Genomic DNA, 16955 nt, shown 5'->3' with positions numbered 1-16955 from the left:
TGACAAAGGAGAAAGAATAACATAGACTCATAAATGAAACCATCAAAATAATATCAGGCACCTTAACAGGGATGCTCATTATAAGAATACAACATATTGCATGAAGGATAAAGGTTAAAGAAGAAAACAGACTACCATTTCGGAGCATGCGTGGAGACAAACTCAGGTATGCAGCCAAAACCCTGAAACCAAACCAGCAACGGAAAACTTCACTCTGAGTCGTAGGAAGCTCACCACCCACGCTGGCTGCCGTGAGCATCATTCTGCAACAATGTGGCCTCCCCTCTTCTCTAAGCCTCCAGCGCTTGTGCACAGAGAAGTCAAAACTTTTTTTTTAAGTGCTTAATGCCCCAATGCCTCCTTTCTTATCCTCTGCCATTTCCTCACGAATGTGTAATTTCCATGGGATGAATTCTACCGAAAGACATTGGGCCCTTCCCTGTTCTTTTCTTGCCTGTGTTTGAAGAAGGGCTCAGCCAGTTCTCGCCTTTACTTGAATCTCCGCCCTAACCTGTTCATTCCGCACGTACCCTTGACCATCATTCACATCTTCATCTCTTGGTGGTTGTCTTTCTGATTTGGAGGCAGCAGCCTGTACATTCAGTCAAGCATTCGTAGGAACAAACACAGTGTTTATTCGATGTTGCATCTGCGAGATCCGGAATTTAAAACAGAACTCTGAGTCACGGAATAATGATACGACTGCAGGGTCGCTGTGAGGACATAATCAAACCAGCAGGCTTTGAAATGATCGCTTCTCTCCATTTGGACCCACTCGCTTGACACTCATCCCGTGTGTGTGAGATCATCTTCTCGGCACTCCCGAGACTGACTGCCTCGGGGAACAGACGCCTCCGGGCTGGGATTCCTTTAGCAGAATCCAGCCTGGGTTCCCACCCCACGTCTGCTTGCAGGGGAGCGCATCGCAAGGGCAGGTGCTGGGCAGCCCTTCTCTTCCTACTTCTGTGACTAAATCTGCTTCTGTGCTGATACCAGAGCAATGTCGGTAATGTTCGGAGTGACTGCGTTTCACGAGCGAATCACATTTGCTGCTAAGCTGTGTCTTCTGTAGGGAAGAAGCCCCCGGCACACAAAGGGCTCTCTCAACCAAGCTGGCTGTTAGTGCCTTCCTCCTCTCCTCTTCCTCAGGAGGCACACAGAGGACGGCTGGCTGTGTCGAGTCTGTGTCATGAGTGCGGCACCCAGGTGCCCAAGACCTTTCTACACCCATCGGCTGGTTGTATGCTTCTTAAGAGTCCGTTGTATGTCCCTCCCTCCACTTGTGTTGGTGATCAATGTGAATAAAAGCACATGAATTGGTGAGTTCCATGAAAAGAAAGATGGCTGATTCTGGAAAAACTAAGTGGGATGTTTTCAAAAGACAGGATGAAGAGTGTCACCAAAAATCAGCTACCAGCCCTGGCTGGTGTGGCTCAGTGGATTGAGCCCCAGCCTGTGAACCAAAGGGTCACTGGTTCGATTCCCAGTCAGGGCACAAGCCTGGGTTGCAGGCCAGGTCCCCAGTAGGGGGCGTGTGAGAAGCAACCACACATGGATGTTTCTCTCCCCTTCTTTCTCCTTCTCTTCCCCTCTCTCTAAAAATAAATAAATAAAATCTTTAAAAAATTGGCTATCACACGCAGGGTGGGCCACACAGCCCATAGGACTGTGGGGGGCCATAGGCCATACGCAGCCATTTTCTGGGATATTTTTTTCCTTGCATTTGCTCTCCTTTAATAACAAAACTGCAGACAGTATATTATAGTTTCAGATAAGAAAGATGACAGAACGTCACCCCTGGATTCAAAAGGCCTGGGCACTAGATTTTTTAAGAGAAGTGGAAATGGGAAAACATCCGTATCGTTTACATTAAAAAGATATGGCTTTCATGTGCGTGTATATCCTTCCGCAGTCTCGGCTTTGACTTATTCTGATTAACCAACCACCTCCTGGTTTTTGTTCCCAGTTTAGGAGAATCCCCTCGTGCTCCCGAATTTCTAAGTGAGGATTCTGGGTTTGGCCAGGTTGCCGTTGATGGAGGGGCCGGGTTTACCTATGCAGTTGAGATGCCTCATTCTCACCCTCGGTGAGCCACTGAGCTGAGCTCTGCGACCTCGCGCTGAGTGCACCGTCTCTCTTTTCCTTTCCTGGGAGTGTGGGGTCGGGCAGCGCCCCCCGTCCCTCTCCGCTTCATCATTAGGTTCCTTCGTAGCTCGAACTAGTGACACTCACTGCAGCCTCCCGTCGCCCACTTCCAGCTCCAGAGGCCCCTCCGGCCGGTCTGATGCACTGTTTGTGAACTGTAACATCCTGCAGGGGAGGTGTCGGGGCTGCTGCTGACGGGCGAGAACAGGGGGGACCCAGAGCTGAGAATCCCCAGGAAGGGGGCGGCAGGTAACTAAGGGCCTATAGTCAGTCCCGGCCTCTTTCCTGACCAGGTGCTGAACCGCACCCCCCAGGCTTCTTTATCATTGCACAGCCTTTATTTTGTAAAGCGGTGAGACAGGAATAATGGCACTCATTCCACAGAGTCACGGGCACCAAAAAAGGTGCAAGGTCAGACAGACGCCATGGAAACAGCAGCTTGACTACCATGCCCCACAAGCGACCGCCGAGGGCCTGTGCGGAGGAGGATGAAAATCTGGGCCCGCCTTCCCCACGAGGCTTCTCCAGAAACTCAGTCTGGGCTGACCTGGCCCCCCGCGCTGCTCCAGCATTTGCCGGGGTGGGGGGTCAGGGGGTGGATCTAGCTTCCCATCAGGTTGCATCCCACACTCTTCTCCAGCGATTCCACAGGGCTCATCCTCGGGTTCGAACACTATTGTGCCGGGCTGTTGTGTCTGAGTAAGATCTTCCTTCCTGGTGCAGAACGTTTTCCCAGCCATAAGGACATACACACACACGCAGGGTAAGCGAGTAAAGCCATGAGAAGGTTGCAAGGAGAAGTCCAAATATGTTTTAAATTGGCCCATTTTTTTCATTTACCTGTAGTCCTCCTCTCAGTGACAGCTCTTTCCCTGGGTGCTGAAGGTCACTGTCAAAGTGACCTCTGACCTGCAGCCATTCTCGTCCACGAGGAAGGAAAAAGCACGGATCCCCCAGGACTTCACTAACCTTGTGTAAAAATGACAGAGGAAGCCCTGGCTGGTGTAGCTCAGTGGATAGAGCACGGGCCTGTGAATCAAAGGATAGCGGTTCGATTCCCAGTCAGGGCGCATGCCTGGGTTGCAGACTGCTTCCCTGCAGGCCAGTTTCCAGCAGGGGACGCACGAAAGGCAACCATACATTGATGTTTCTCTCCCTCTCTCCTTCCCCTCTATAAATGAATAAGTAAATAAAATCTTTTAAAAAAAAAAGAGGGAGAAATCACATTGGATGCTTATGCTTTGGGAGTGCTGGTCGCTCTCGAAGAATAAGTTTACGATTGTGACGTAAGGACGCTTAGGGAGGGAAATGCTGAGAAGTCAGGAAACGCCCCTCTCACTTAACGCCGGACCTGAGGGTGCCGCTTCTCCACGCAGATGTTTTCTCCTGCCTCTCCCGTCCCCGCGTTCACGTCCTCGCCCCGTATAAGGTCAGCGCTGTCCTCCTGCTGTCCCTGCCCCTTCTCCGCACTCAGGGCCTCCTGCAGCCACGCACGGCTGCCCTTCTCTAAAAAGGAAAGAAGCTGCTCACAGGTGCGCGGTGCCGGAGCCAGGAAGCAGCACTGCGAGGGTCCCAGGGAGGCGCCCCTGCTCTGCACAGGCGCGCACAGCAGCGGGACAACGTCTGGACCACGGCCTGCCGGTCCCCTGCCCGGTCCCCCTCGCTCTGTGAGCAAGCTCTGCAGCGCCAGCCCCCAACCCCCCGGGGATGCCTCCAGTTCTCCTCATCCGCCCTCTTCACGTGTCTGGGTTTTTCCATGAAGCCGTTGCTGGCTCCACACCCCAACCCCCCATCCGACAGGGCCCATCACCGTCTCTCCGCGCTCCCCTGTGCCCTCGCACTTCCCGCCACCGCGTTTATTGTAGTGCATTAGATGGGCGTCTGCGCAACAGTCCTCCCTCCAGACCGGGAGGTCATTAATGGCCGGTTTCACGTTTCAACGCACATTGACCGACCTGGTGATTAGCACTGCCGATCCAGGGTAGCGCTGTTGTTTTAAATGTGTAGTTTGTTGAGGGAATGAATAGAACCAAGCATCAGTGACTGCGTGGACAGACAGACGGATGCATATGGGTGAGGGCATAAATGGCTAAATAAAGTGCTCTTACAATTACTTGACATGGCCTCTTTCACTCAGTGTCTGTTAAAATCCTATACTTAGTCTTTCTAGTCAATTCTTCTATTTTATAATTTTTCTCTAATGCCATTTGTCAACTCAAAGTAAATGCTAATAACCCACAACGCAAACAACACATATTTGTAGCTCAGACTCTCAAGGGCTTTCCAGGAATTCTGTTACAGAGTCTCCCCTGCACCCCAGCAGGACAGCAACTCCAACGATCGTGGGCCCCTGGGGAGACCGAGTTCTGGAGCTCCGAGGAACTTGCCCAGGGCCACAGCGTTTGGAAGCGTTGGAACTGGGCGTGAAGCCAGGTCGGTTCAGTGCAGACCCTGTTTCTAACGACTACACCACACTCGCCTCGTGGGTTCACATCGTTCCCTCTGGAGCTGAGGGTGGGCCCCACAGCTGGGAGTCCGTGAGTATAACTAACTGATCAGAGGGACTCAGGAAATGCAGCCAAGCCCCCCCCCCAGACAGACACGGGAATGATCACAACCCCGACCCAGGTCTCTTTGGATAATCCCACGTACCTGGGAAAGCGTATCACAAAGAAGTTCTAAGTAGTCCACTGCAGTGAACACACGAGTGAATTAGTACCACAGTGCACACACCGTTGCACCAGCATTCAAAGTGCACTGTCGGGTGTTACCTTCCCCCGGACTGGTGGAGGCTGCAAGGCAAGGTGCTGTCACCCTTCATTCGTGAGTACACTCACTCCAGACCCTGTAAACAGGTTTCTTAACGAGTGCTACGTGTGCAAGGAAAGGATTCATTTCCAGGGCCAATGAACTTGGGTAACATACCCATGAGTTTTCTTAACTCCTCTTCAAACACCTTTAAAATGAGTGATCTCGCTGCAAGTGTTTTTCCTGTGTAACAGATGAACACACTGTGCATTCTGAGGGCGCAGTGATGAACAAGCAGGACCCCAGGTTTGGGTGGTGACAGACCAGCCCGCAGCACTCGATCAGGGAAACTGAGGGAGAGGGAGAGGAAGCAAACCCTGGGGGGCCAGCAGGGTCCAGGTGAATGAGGCGGATGGAGCGAGGGAAAAGCTGGACTCTGGAAATCTTGGCTATGTCTCGGGGCTCAACCCGGCACCCCAAGCCGAGGAGTTCGGGCCGTATCCTGAGAGCAGGGGCGTCCCAGAAGGGTTTTCTGGGAGAGCATGGGGGTCGAACTTGCACCTGAGAAGCACGGCTTTGGCTGCAGCCCGGGGCGCTGGACGTGGGGGGGGGGGTGAGAGAGCCAAACTGCAGAGACAACAGAGGCCACGACCATGTGAATGGCAGTACGGAGAGGGGGTGCACCCCACCGGGCACGCTCCTTCCTTCTCAGTCCCGGCACTTGGCGTCCAGCCCCCGGCAGTGGGGGGGGACTGTCACTTTTATTTGACAGAGATCTTTACCCGCCCTCCACTTCTGCTCCAGTTTTATCAGGCGATTAACGCCTTTGTTGGATGAGTCTCAATCCTTCAGCCAAACTCCAAAGTAGTACTGGCCACAGACTATGAATTCTCTGTTCCGAACACGAGCACTCCTAACAATCTGTGTCTTTAAAAGCACAGACACTTTCTCTTTTCCATCACCCCTAAAAGTCTGCTTCTTTCCTTTAACACATAAGCAGAAGCTAAGTAAAATAATGCGCTCATTTTTCACAGTACACTTTTATCATATTCAGGGAAATAAAAAGAAAACAGTGAAGTCAAAAGAAATATACCCTTAAGGATCCTTTCCAGTGACAATCAGGAAGTACTATGAAACTACAGCCATCGTAAAATAAAGTGAATATTCTATTCACTTTATTTTATTTTACGCTATTTCGCTTGTATATTATTTTAAAAGCTGTCGGTGGGTTTAAATATTTAGGGGAAAATGAACACCTTCCTTTACCGACGGACTTGCGTTCAGTTTTGCCTTGTTCAAACCTCCGGGAGCCATCTGCCTCCCCCCCCTCCTGAGTTCTCTCCTGGAGACTGAATTCACACGTTCCCTGGGCTTTGTCCAGCCTGGCACAGGCACCTGCTCTTGTCTCCTGCTTCCACTTTCATTTCCTCAAGGAGGCAACAGGCTGGTCCTGAGAGGCCTGGCCAGCCAAAAGTTGTACTCCATGCAAAAAACAAGCTTTCTCCAAGTAGCTACGTATGTGGCCGATTTCATGTAGTTATCACGCACCAGATGGAAAGGCTCACCTGAACAAGCAGCACAAATCAAGCACGCCCACATTTGAGAACGTGCCTGCGATGGTCCGCACCCGCCTACCTGTATGTATCTGTGAATGAACCAGGAAGCTTGCTTGCCGTCGTTCACCGACTCCACAGTCGTGTTTGCCAAGCCAACTAGATCGCCGCCTGCGAACACCCACGGCTCGCTGGTCTGCATCGTCTCGGGGTCCACTTCTGGGAGACCCCATTTGTTAAATCTGATGGGGCTCAAGGCTTCTTTTACTGAAAAAAAAAAAAAGGTAATAGACAATGAGTAATCCGTGTGTTATATAACAATAATTTGAAGATTAAGGAAAATCACGATTTCATTATTGGTCTAGAGATCCAAGCAACTGTTTTAATGGCGCAAAAAATGCAAAGTTTGTGAAATGTCTGAGTTAGGAACACATTGCAAGTCATGGCTTAGCCACCTGAGACACCTCCGTGCAGAAATCCATGCGCACGGAGCAGGGCACGGTGTCAGACCTGCGTTTATGTCCAAGAGGTCGGAGTCCAGGTGGGAGGGACGCACATCCCTTTAAATCCATTTAAAACGTATCTTCTAGACTTAACTTGTCCATAACCGCTGCTTTCATGGGTTTGTTATCACCCATGGGACCCCAGACCTGCCTCCGAGTCACAGGTGTAAGTCACGCCATGAATCTGGATGGACGGCCCATCTGTTTATTTCACAGCAGAAGTTTCATTCATAAAATGACACAGACTCTGACGTTTACACCACATTATTCACACTTAATGTTAAGCAACTTCATGGCTCTAGAAATTAGCCATCAATTCTGGGGTTTTTTAACATCAGCAAATACAAACATTACCATCAGTTCCTTAAAACAGTTTCAAAGGTGCTGAAGTACCAGCCGAGTCCTGGGTTCGAAGACGGTGAACGTGTTGCGGAACTAGGAAGAGGCCGGGCCCCCTTAAGAACAATGTCTAAAGGGAATTCTGATTGGATACACAGCCCTGGTGTCTGGACGAGACCCAGCTGACCAAGAACACGAGGGAAGGTGGACAGTGCCACCTATGATGGAACAGGCTGAGCCAGTGTTCCGGACCAAGCGGTCTTCTCTCAGGGTCATCAGGTCATGAACTTGAAGTGCAGTCTCTTGGGACAGACCCCAGGAACTGCCCTTCTCTCCAGGTCAAAAGAGAACAGAACTTCATTCCTTCACCTTCCTACCCCTCTTCCCATCTGACAGCTGTCAGTCTGTTCTCTGTGTCTGTGAGTCTGACAACAGTGTGGAGACGACCGCAGGGACAGGGGGTGGGGCGAGGGAGGCAAGGGTGAAGGGGGGTAAATGGTGATGGACGGAGCCTCGGCCTGGCGTGCACACACAACACAACACATGGATGAGTCACTAGAGAGCTGCACGGCTGAAGCCTATACAACTTTACCAACCAGCATCACTCAATAGGTTCAATTAAAAACCAAAGGCACAAACATGAGAGTATACGACAACTTACACTAAAGGAGAAAAGCTGGGAAGATCCTGGAAGTTAGTAGTTGAATAGATTACGTCAAACATGAAAGAAAAGAAAATAACCATAGTAAAAAATGTTATTCTGACACCGAAAATCAGTTTCTTCTGAACACTAACAGAAACGAAAATAAACCCTTGTACGTTTATGTAACACACTACTTGAAGAATATTAGCATTTGAGGACATTATTAAGGGGTACACTTAGCTGTGTTTTCCCCGTAAGATGGCAGGCTCTACGCAAACAGGAGGGTGCCCACGCTGCTGGGCGCTGAGCCCCGGGCCCAGGACCGTCTCAGGGTTCAGGAATCTCTCCCTCCAGGGGACACACGGGTGGGTGGGTGGATGAGCGTGGACCGATGCTCAGGTTCATGTGTAAAGACCTGCTCCCGTTTGTGTCTCTGATGTGATTTCACCTTTCATCGAGTGGGAAATTAAATATTCATGTAATTATTTCCAACGCAGAATGGCATTTGGAGAAGATTCTTCTCCAGTCTCGAAAGGTCACAGGGAACGAGACCTTTACCAGCTGCGCCCCGCTGAGCAGGTCGTCACCACCATCTGTCGACAGCACCTTGAGTTGCAAGAAAGTCAACAGCGAGCTTGGCTCCTGGGCGCAACCTTTTATCAGCACGGCGCCCGCAATGCCTCGCCACCGCACGGCTTCTGTCGCGGGATATGTCTCTGTGTACAAAATAATTCTCCTGCGTGGGAAGGAGACGCCCATAAATCTTCATGTCCAAGATGCCAATAGATCTTCATCTCACAGAGTGACTGGAACAAAGAAGATGCTCCAAAAAGAAGAGACTCAAAGCCGCCTCACCGGGAATCAAAGCCCTTTCTGCCGTCTTTCTCATTTTCTTACAACTGTGAAGGTTGCTGCGAGGTTCACCGTCAGCCTGAGCAAGGCAGGGGCGATGCCCTCGTTACCCTTGGTTTCCCTGGGCAGTGGTTACAGTCGGAGACACGTGTGTTCGGCGAGGCTACGGCAGCCTGGGCTTCAGCATGTCCCGCTTGCTTGGGGCTCTTTCAAGGCTTCGTCCCTAAAAATGTAAATTTTCTTCTTTGTAGAGGAGTCTTCCGACTACAGGGTGGGGGCCAAAGTCCGTTTACAGCTGTTCCCATGGAAACCAGTCCAATAATAAATAACAGGACAAGAATAAACTCTTTTGAGCACTCACAACTGTAAACCCGACTTTGGCCCCACCCTGTACCTAAAGGCCTCGCAAAGCTGAAATCGACCTTGAGTACCGGGCCGTGTGCACGGTAGACGCTGAATTGAACTGAAGTTCTCGGATGATGGCTGTATGATTCCTTGCGCCGCAGAAACGTGGGCGGGTTGATTCGTTTTCACACTAGAGCTGCACCCCTGTCCCAGTCGACAGGCTGTCGGGAGGCGTCGCCGTGGGTTTAGTAAGCAACTCTTGCATTTCTCAAAATACTCAGCACCAACGCCCTCAGCCACCTAAGGGGCATTTCTTTGTGAAATCAAAGTGCTGTTCTGGGCACGGGTCTTTCTGCTGCACACACACTGTGTTACTGTATGTCCCTAAACATTCACTCATCTGCACATCTACTTTTAAACACCTGTTCTTCTTTCTCCTCCATGTGGGAATCCTTTGTGAATTATTCTGTCATTGGCAGTATCCAGCTAAACTCAGTAAACGCCAAGCAAATGCCTGACACTGTTCCGAGACAGAAGAGGAATGTTCTCTCACTGAAAAGATCCTCAGCCCCCTTTTGAAAGTTACCCACCAAGCGTCTCCCCTGCCCCTTTGCAGGCTCCAGTCGGACACGTCATGGTCTGGTCCAGTGGGAGAGATAAACGGGAGAGAGGCTGAGGGGTCACGGATGCCGCTGGCTGTGCGGGGGCTCGACACATTGCAGGAAAGCTCGCATCGTCGAAACAGAAACCACTTGTTTCCATTTAATGTCTCACACTTACTTCGTCAACATTGGAACAGGATCCTTGACACAGGAGAGTAGAAGTAACTATGTGGATGGAAGCAAAGCTACAGCAAGCCGCCTCTCAGTGGCATGGGCAGCCAACGCAAAGGTGAGTGTTGATTACTGCCTGGCCACCAAATGGTCAGGGTCACGCAGCATCGGGTCCCTGCGGGCCCGGCGGACTCTCTGGAAGTATGTGATCGGAGTGAGGCAGGCAGACGGAGGAGGAATCTGTGAACTTGTTTTCTGAAACTTTGTTGAATCTGATAGTATGGATCCAAATAGCACCCTTCATGATTCCGATGATTCTTTTGAAATAGCATAGTTATTTCCATTACTCAATCATATTTTTAAAGCTATGAAGTATTTACCATACTCATCAAATCAAGGATTCGGGCAGAAAAAGAGAACACTTTATTCCTAATTTGTTGCAAAGACATCCGGTGGTTTAGGTCCGTCTTATGAAGAAGGCTCCCACCTGCCCCCCCGAAGCAGCCCCCAGGGAGCACAGGGGTGCAGACCTCCAAGCAGGCCCCTGCTCTCCCCTTACCTAGCCTGGAAGGAGCAGAAGACGTATCCTGACGTTTACACAACAGGTAACTGCCTGCTGCTTCCTCTGCAGAGGTAAAGGAGTATCAACAAGAAGCCTCGTACCCTTTTTTTCTTTCCTGTCTGTAACCTAACAGAGGTGGGAGAGGCTAGGATCGGGCGGTTTCCCCACCGATTCTCCCGAGACCGCATCCTGGAGCCTTCTGCCCACACGTCTGGGAGCTCCGTGGCCGGGCAGAAGGCCCGCACATGCTTGCTCACAGCCTGTATCGCTCAGCAAACGGGAGGGAAGCGTGTTAAACACACGGTGCCTGGAGCTTGTCGTCTTTAAAAAGAAAGAAAGCGTCCTCCATTCACACCCAACACGGGAGATTTATGTTCATTTCCTGCTTTAATTACTACTGGGTTCTAATGAGTTTATTTAAAAAAACAAAGATACTGAGGTAGGTCTAAAACAAGAAGTGGCTTTGAAATGGAGACTTTGCGTCAATTTAATGTGATGCGTGAAGTGATTTTTTCCATATAGACTTAATTGCACTGTGACATGCAGGTTCTTCAATAAGCCACAGCTTAACACTGCAGAGGCCATCCCTCAGGGACATGTCACCAGGAGACGCCGGCTGCCAAGGTCAATTAGGCTGACAGAGCTGTGTTGCCAGGTCTGTGCAGAGAAGCCCACACGCATGTGACAAGTGTATTCCTGGGTATTTATGAAAGGGTGTCAAGGACGTTATATCTTAGTGCATAAATATAAATTTATCCTCCATAAACAATACAACAGAACGCATAATGAAGAGGGATGGCTCCCCTCCTAGGGAGCGTCTGAGATGCTACAAAACCATGGTGGGGGGAGGAAAAACGCAACATTTGTAACAAAATGGCATCCTGAAAACGCAGATGGAGTCAACTGTGTGCTTGCTGTTTAAGTCTGGGTAGCCTGTTAGCCACCAGGACAAAGCACAGTGAGATGGACACACACAATGAGACGATAGTCCGGGAAACCAAGGCAGAAAACAGAATCGCGGCCAGAGCAATAAACGCTCAGGTCAGGTCTAAGCCGAGTCTCAGAGGCCGGTGTAACCTGGGGGAAGGAAAGGGCAGGGCCAGGCCTCGCCTCCAACCACCAGTCATGGAAGCCCCTGGATGGGCTCTGTCTTCCCAAGTCCTTCTGTGACTCAGTTTTCCCAGCGATGGGCTACCCACTCCCAAACACGATGGTGCCCCAAGGAAGAGGCATCATTTTCTTGCCTAATCCCCACCCTCAATTAGCCTGGCCCCTCTCTGCTCCTCGAAGGCCTCAAATACCCGCCCTCCGACTCTCCTGAGGACATGGCCTTTCTCCTCGGTGCCTCTCCTGAAAAACCGTTTTGACAGGACGCTCTTTTCTCAGGGCCACGCTGACTCCTCTCCTTACGTGATTTCCTGGAGTAATTGACACGGACTGCCCACTCTGTTTACCACGCGGCTATTCCTTCTGGTCTGTCCTGCTGATGAAGACAGGGTCTCCGGAGTCCCCAAATTCTGTGACCTCGGCCCTCTCACCTCTCCCCTCCTATTGCATCCAAATGGTGAAACCGCTCCTCTGATCCCCTTTTTTCTGATTCGCAGAACAGGCCTCCCCCTGGGTTCCCCTGATCTGTGCACTTTCTTGGGCTCCAATTCATCCACGGGAAACTCCTGGTCACTTCTTACATCTCATTTACAACCTCCTCACCTAAGAAAGAATGTTAAGGAACACAATCCGCATTTACTGACCCCTTCGTGAGGCAGGGGTGACCCTGGGTATCCCCACATCCTGCCTCGTGTGGACCAGGAAACAAGGGTTTATCGTAGATGTGATCGCCCTAAACCTGGTCCGTGGGTGGCAGAGCCAGTGGCTGAAGCCGCTTATTTCTGGCTCCACAGTCCTGCTTGCCACTGGCCCGTGGCGTGGGGAGGCAGAAAGCTAGGGGGCTGCCCTAGTGCGGATGGGACGGACAGCAGAGAAACCCAGCCTGGACCAGCTGTACAGGTACGCCTTTAGGTCATCTCGTCCACCTCCTTCCCCTTTAAGGTTCGTTAACTGCAACCACTTCCTGTTCAAGGAGCCACTGTCCCTTGAGATCCCCTTGAGTTTGGGGACCCCATCTGAGCCAGCACCTTCCCCTGCAGCCCACACAACACACAGAATGTGACAGGACTTCGTACCTGCGTTGCGGTTGGAAAAAGCAACCGGTCGCCCCAGTGCTGAGTGCCCGTAGCACCCTGTCTTGATGTATGGTTTCCCTTGCGGGTCTTTTTTTTTTTCTTCCCACAATTAGAGAGCCGGCTCATGGTGGGGAGGAGATGCAAATAAATTCCATTTTTTAAAAAAGCTTCTAAAATAAAGCCTCCACAGTGGCAAACATTCTGACTAGGGAAGCACAGGCGCTTGGCTCATTTCTCCCGAGTGACTCAACTACGTGACTTCCCCACTGCTCCGGTGGGACGGTGCTCGGTGTGGGTAAGCTTCGGGGACCCAGGCAGGGCGAGAACACCAACTTCGCTCTCTTCCCCTGGACGCTCAGGAGGAGCCGGGGCTCCCAGCATCAAACACGGGAGACTGATGTGGGCAGCCGCCCCTGTGGCTGCTGCTTCTGCTTCCCTCGTAGCCCCTGGGGGGTCTCCTGCTCATTTCCTAAACTGACCAGCTAATCAATTTGGAATGAACACTGTGCAAGCACTTCACCTTGATTTGCTTATTTCTCTGCGATCATTCCCTCTATGTAAAACTCTGAACCCCTTGAAGATTTGATTTCATTTTATCTGCAAGAGACCTCCTCCAGGAGGCCTGTGTCCTTGAAGGAAATGCACAGGGATTGTTTTCAAATTCTCTGTTGGGTCCCCAAATGCCGCACTTTGATTTGCTTATTTATATGCAGTGATACCATCTACTTAAGACTACAAACTCCTTGAAAAATAGATCGTCCTTTAATCTGATTTGGACCATAATCATCATGATTCTATGCACATTTGGGTGCTTAATACTTCTTGATAATTAGGAGGCAGAGAAAAAGCAGAAAGGCTATCGAAACATTTTATATCTACTTCTTAGGGAAAGAACTTTCTAGAATGCTGAATGAGATCACTAAGTGATATAAATAATTACAGAAAGGGGTTCAGAAAGATGTTTAATAGACGGTTCCCCATTGGCTGCACTTAAAGCCCGAATAAAAAACAGGAGTAAATTATACGACTTGCAAAAACAATATTATTAAAATATAAGTGACTACTGAAACGTATTTTAATTAACAAAATAAATCACACGGAAAAGATTCCCTAAATAGAGCCTCAGAAGTCGGTCTGTGCATGCCCGACTCTGCCATGACTAATTACGGATCCCCGTAATGTGTGTTCAATTTGGGCTTATTTAAATAGCAGAGATGCTCATTAGCTGCAGTATATCTGTGAAGCTTCAGTAAACAGTTTAATGGTTTTTATGTTTAACCAATTTCATAAGTTCCTGTAATTTTAGCTTTAGCAGCTCATTAATGTTATTTTTTGATATCCATCTTACGACTCTTTTTTCCCCCCCGGCCGATCGGCTGTAGGCGTACTTCAGTGCGAACTTAAAACACACGGCAGAATGCCTTATAAACCATCTTTGCAGTAAGTAACACACAAGTCAGAAACAGAGCTCCGTTACCTAGAGCGCTGGCTGGGGCACCCCGTGGGCACAGGGCACTCTGGGCTTGGCAGGGCTGGGGCCGTGGGGTGCAGAACGACAGCGTGGCCACTGTCCGCCGGGTGCCCACACGAGCACGGGGCTGGTTCCGGACCTGTTGCCTGTGGGCTGGTTCTTCCAGGCCTCACAGAACAGGCGTTTCCACTTCACATCTCACAATGAGTCCGAGGCAAGTGACCCAGGTCCCACACACTCTGTGCACCCAGCTGCAAATGAGCCTAGATGAACCAACCGGAAAGCTGGGTGTCCTGAGGGGCACTTGGAGACGCATGCCGAGCCTTCCAGAGGGGACCCTGTACTCTGAAGTTAGATCTGGTGAGTTCCAGAGGGAAGGACAGAGGTCCTTCTGGTACACAAAGCACTGACAGCTTATTGTTGAAAGTGCCAGTGAGCACAGCCTGAACTGAGTCCAGAGAGGCACCACCAGGCTTTCTCGAGAATGAAGATCTTTCTGAGACACACCAGGCAGGAGGAGCGCACTTCAAAAAGTATCCACTATGTATGAGAGGTAGGCAAGGAGATTTGGTGAGCTGGAGGTCCAAGGGCAGTGGGAAGGCGACTTCTGCGGGGAATCAATGGGGCAGAAGGAAAGGGGTTCGGGAGAGGGGACCTGGCGGTGCACAGGGGGGTATTCCTCCTGGGAGTTTAGGAGGGACTGCGGCGGGGAAGTGAGGCCCTGGAGTTCATTCACGCGTTCAGTCAGCACACAGTGCAGCCCACCTGCACTGCGCCCTGCTGTGGGTGCTGTAGGGAACCACCGATAAGGGGCCGGAAAGAGTCACGGTCCAGTCAAGGAGTTTGTAAATAAACTCCCCTATGGGCCCCTTGTTGCGGCGATTAGAATGCACAGGATGCGGAGGGTGAGACTGAAGGAGAAAATGGGGCCAGGAAGGCGACCCGCCTTCCATCACCTGTCCCCTCTGTGGGGGGGGGGGGCACGCCCGACGGTCACGCCCCTTGAAGTTTCCAGTACCCACCTCCCTGGGACCCCGCTCTGATGCCCCACCCGACCCTGCAAACGTTCTGAGCACCGGCAATGCTGCTCTCTCTCTGACTCTATTTCCAGGTGAGCCTGTGGTGCAGCCTGAGGGGCTGTGCTGCGTGCACCTGGTCTGCTCGTGGGCGGGACGAGCTCCCCACCTCTGTGCCCCCCTGAGTCTGCCCGACCTGGTCTCCAGCACAAGGCCATCGGGCCACAACCTCCCTCCACGCTTGCCGCTGGAAGCATCGCCTCACCTGGGTGTGACACTGGCCATTTATCTATCGCTCCTCTAGTCCCTTTCTACCTAATGGCCTGTTCATTGGTGCGCATGTCCCCTCCATTAGGTGGCAAGCTCCTGGCAAAGGGGAAAATGTTTCCTTGTTGAGTACCCAGAACCCAACACAGAATCTTGTGTAGCTAATGCTGAAGGGAAGCATGGAATAAGGCCCCACGCGTCCGTGGGAGGGCGGACAGAAGGCGGTCACCCCTAAATGGAGGGACTGGCTTCAATCCCTCCCCAAGGGGAGTGTGGGAGGCCGCAGGTGGAGAAGGATACGATGCCCAGGTGGTGCTCCAGGTCACCGGGCCGTGGCGCGAGCACACAGGGCCGCATGAAACCCATGGAACTGCCCACATGCTCTCCCGCAGGCCTGGGGCCCCACACGGCCCTGCACGCTCTCCCACGCACTTGCGTGGAGGAAAAATGTTAGGTAAGTAAAAGTCCTTTGTAAACACTTTAAAGAGCTTCTTCATAATTTAAAAATATTAGAAATGCAGCTAGCATGGAATAAAGGTGGGCGCGGCGAACCCCAGATCCTACGAAGCTTCGGTGGGGCCCCGGTGGATGTTACAGAGTTAGGGTTAGCTAATAAGTCACTTCGCAAGTTACGCTGGAATCGGGCAGCTTCCATATTCGGGGCATAGATATTCAATAGGATTCAGTGGAATCTTCCAACTTATGCAATTACAACACACATCTATGAAGGTCAATGTCTAATTTAACCAAAGACTGTCCTAAACAGATATACTGTTATTTTTATCTTGCACTTTGAGCCAAGAACAGAAATGCAAGTAATCAACAAAAGTAATGTATAACACAAAATACGTATCGCTGAGAACATCAGTGTAAAATCTACATTATTGCTTGCTGATTTTTCTAGATGTTCTATTCTGATTTGACATCTTGCAGCAAGCTCGGCGTGGTGTGCAGTTCCGGGGTGTTCCTGGTTTCCCTGTATTTTCCATACACCATAGGCTCACTACATGCTTAGAAGACACGTATAACAGACCGTGGTCAACAACGCCCAGGAAACTCTGACTCTTATGGCATGTGGGTCAGCGTTGGCTGTGCTCTCTGATTTCCGTTCTCTGCAATATTTACGCTATTTTTTCATCTTCCACCTCCCATCCCCAGCAACACTTAAACCACGCCACTGCTCTCCTGCTTATGTGTAGTCTTCGGTTTGATGGAAAACCACTGATTTGCCCACTGTCTCCTGTCAGGATGCATATGATATCAAGCACCAGTGAAACCTGAAGGATGAAGATAAGGGGAGGCTGTAAGCAGAGCTATTCACCAGGGAAACGAGCCTGTTCCTATGCAGCTGTTAGAGGGAAGTGAAATAATTACAGAAATGCCGTGTTGTGCTTCAGACGGACGTCTAGGCAGTGGTGAGGGAGGTGGTGTTGATTCCGAAACACTTTCAACACCGTTATCAGCACCCCCCTTCCTCCTCATCCTCTCCACCCTGTGAAATCATTTCAAGGAGGAGCTGTGCAGAGATTCCATTATTTTGGGTGGCTACTCTGCA

General features: G+C 50.8%; 1 protein-coding gene across 2 annotated transcripts in view; it reads right to left on the bottom strand.

Moving 5' to 3' along the window:
• Nucleotides 1–16955, bottom strand: part of DPYD (dihydropyrimidine dehydrogenase) — a 499545-nt gene that overhangs the window by 241698 nt on the left and 240892 nt on the right. For both annotated transcript variants that reach the window (XM_037153081.2, XM_053655907.1), the window contains one exon: nucleotides 6529–6713. In XM_037153081.2, coding sequence (XP_037008976.2) covers nucleotides 6529–6713 — 185 coding nt within the window. The remainder of the gene's footprint in view (nucleotides 1–6528; nucleotides 6714–16955) is intronic.

Source organism: Artibeus jamaicensis, unplaced genomic scaffold (genome assembly GCF_021234435.1).
Source record: "Artibeus jamaicensis isolate MK-2021 breed Jamaican fruit bat unplaced genomic scaffold, CSHL_Jam_final scaffold_1689, whole genome shotgun sequence".
Classification (NCBI taxonomy): Eukaryota; Metazoa; Chordata; class Mammalia; order Chiroptera; family Phyllostomidae; genus Artibeus; species Artibeus jamaicensis.
The sequence above is the reverse complement of the archived record's forward strand: the minus strand, read 5'-3'. Positions and strand labels throughout refer to the sequence as shown.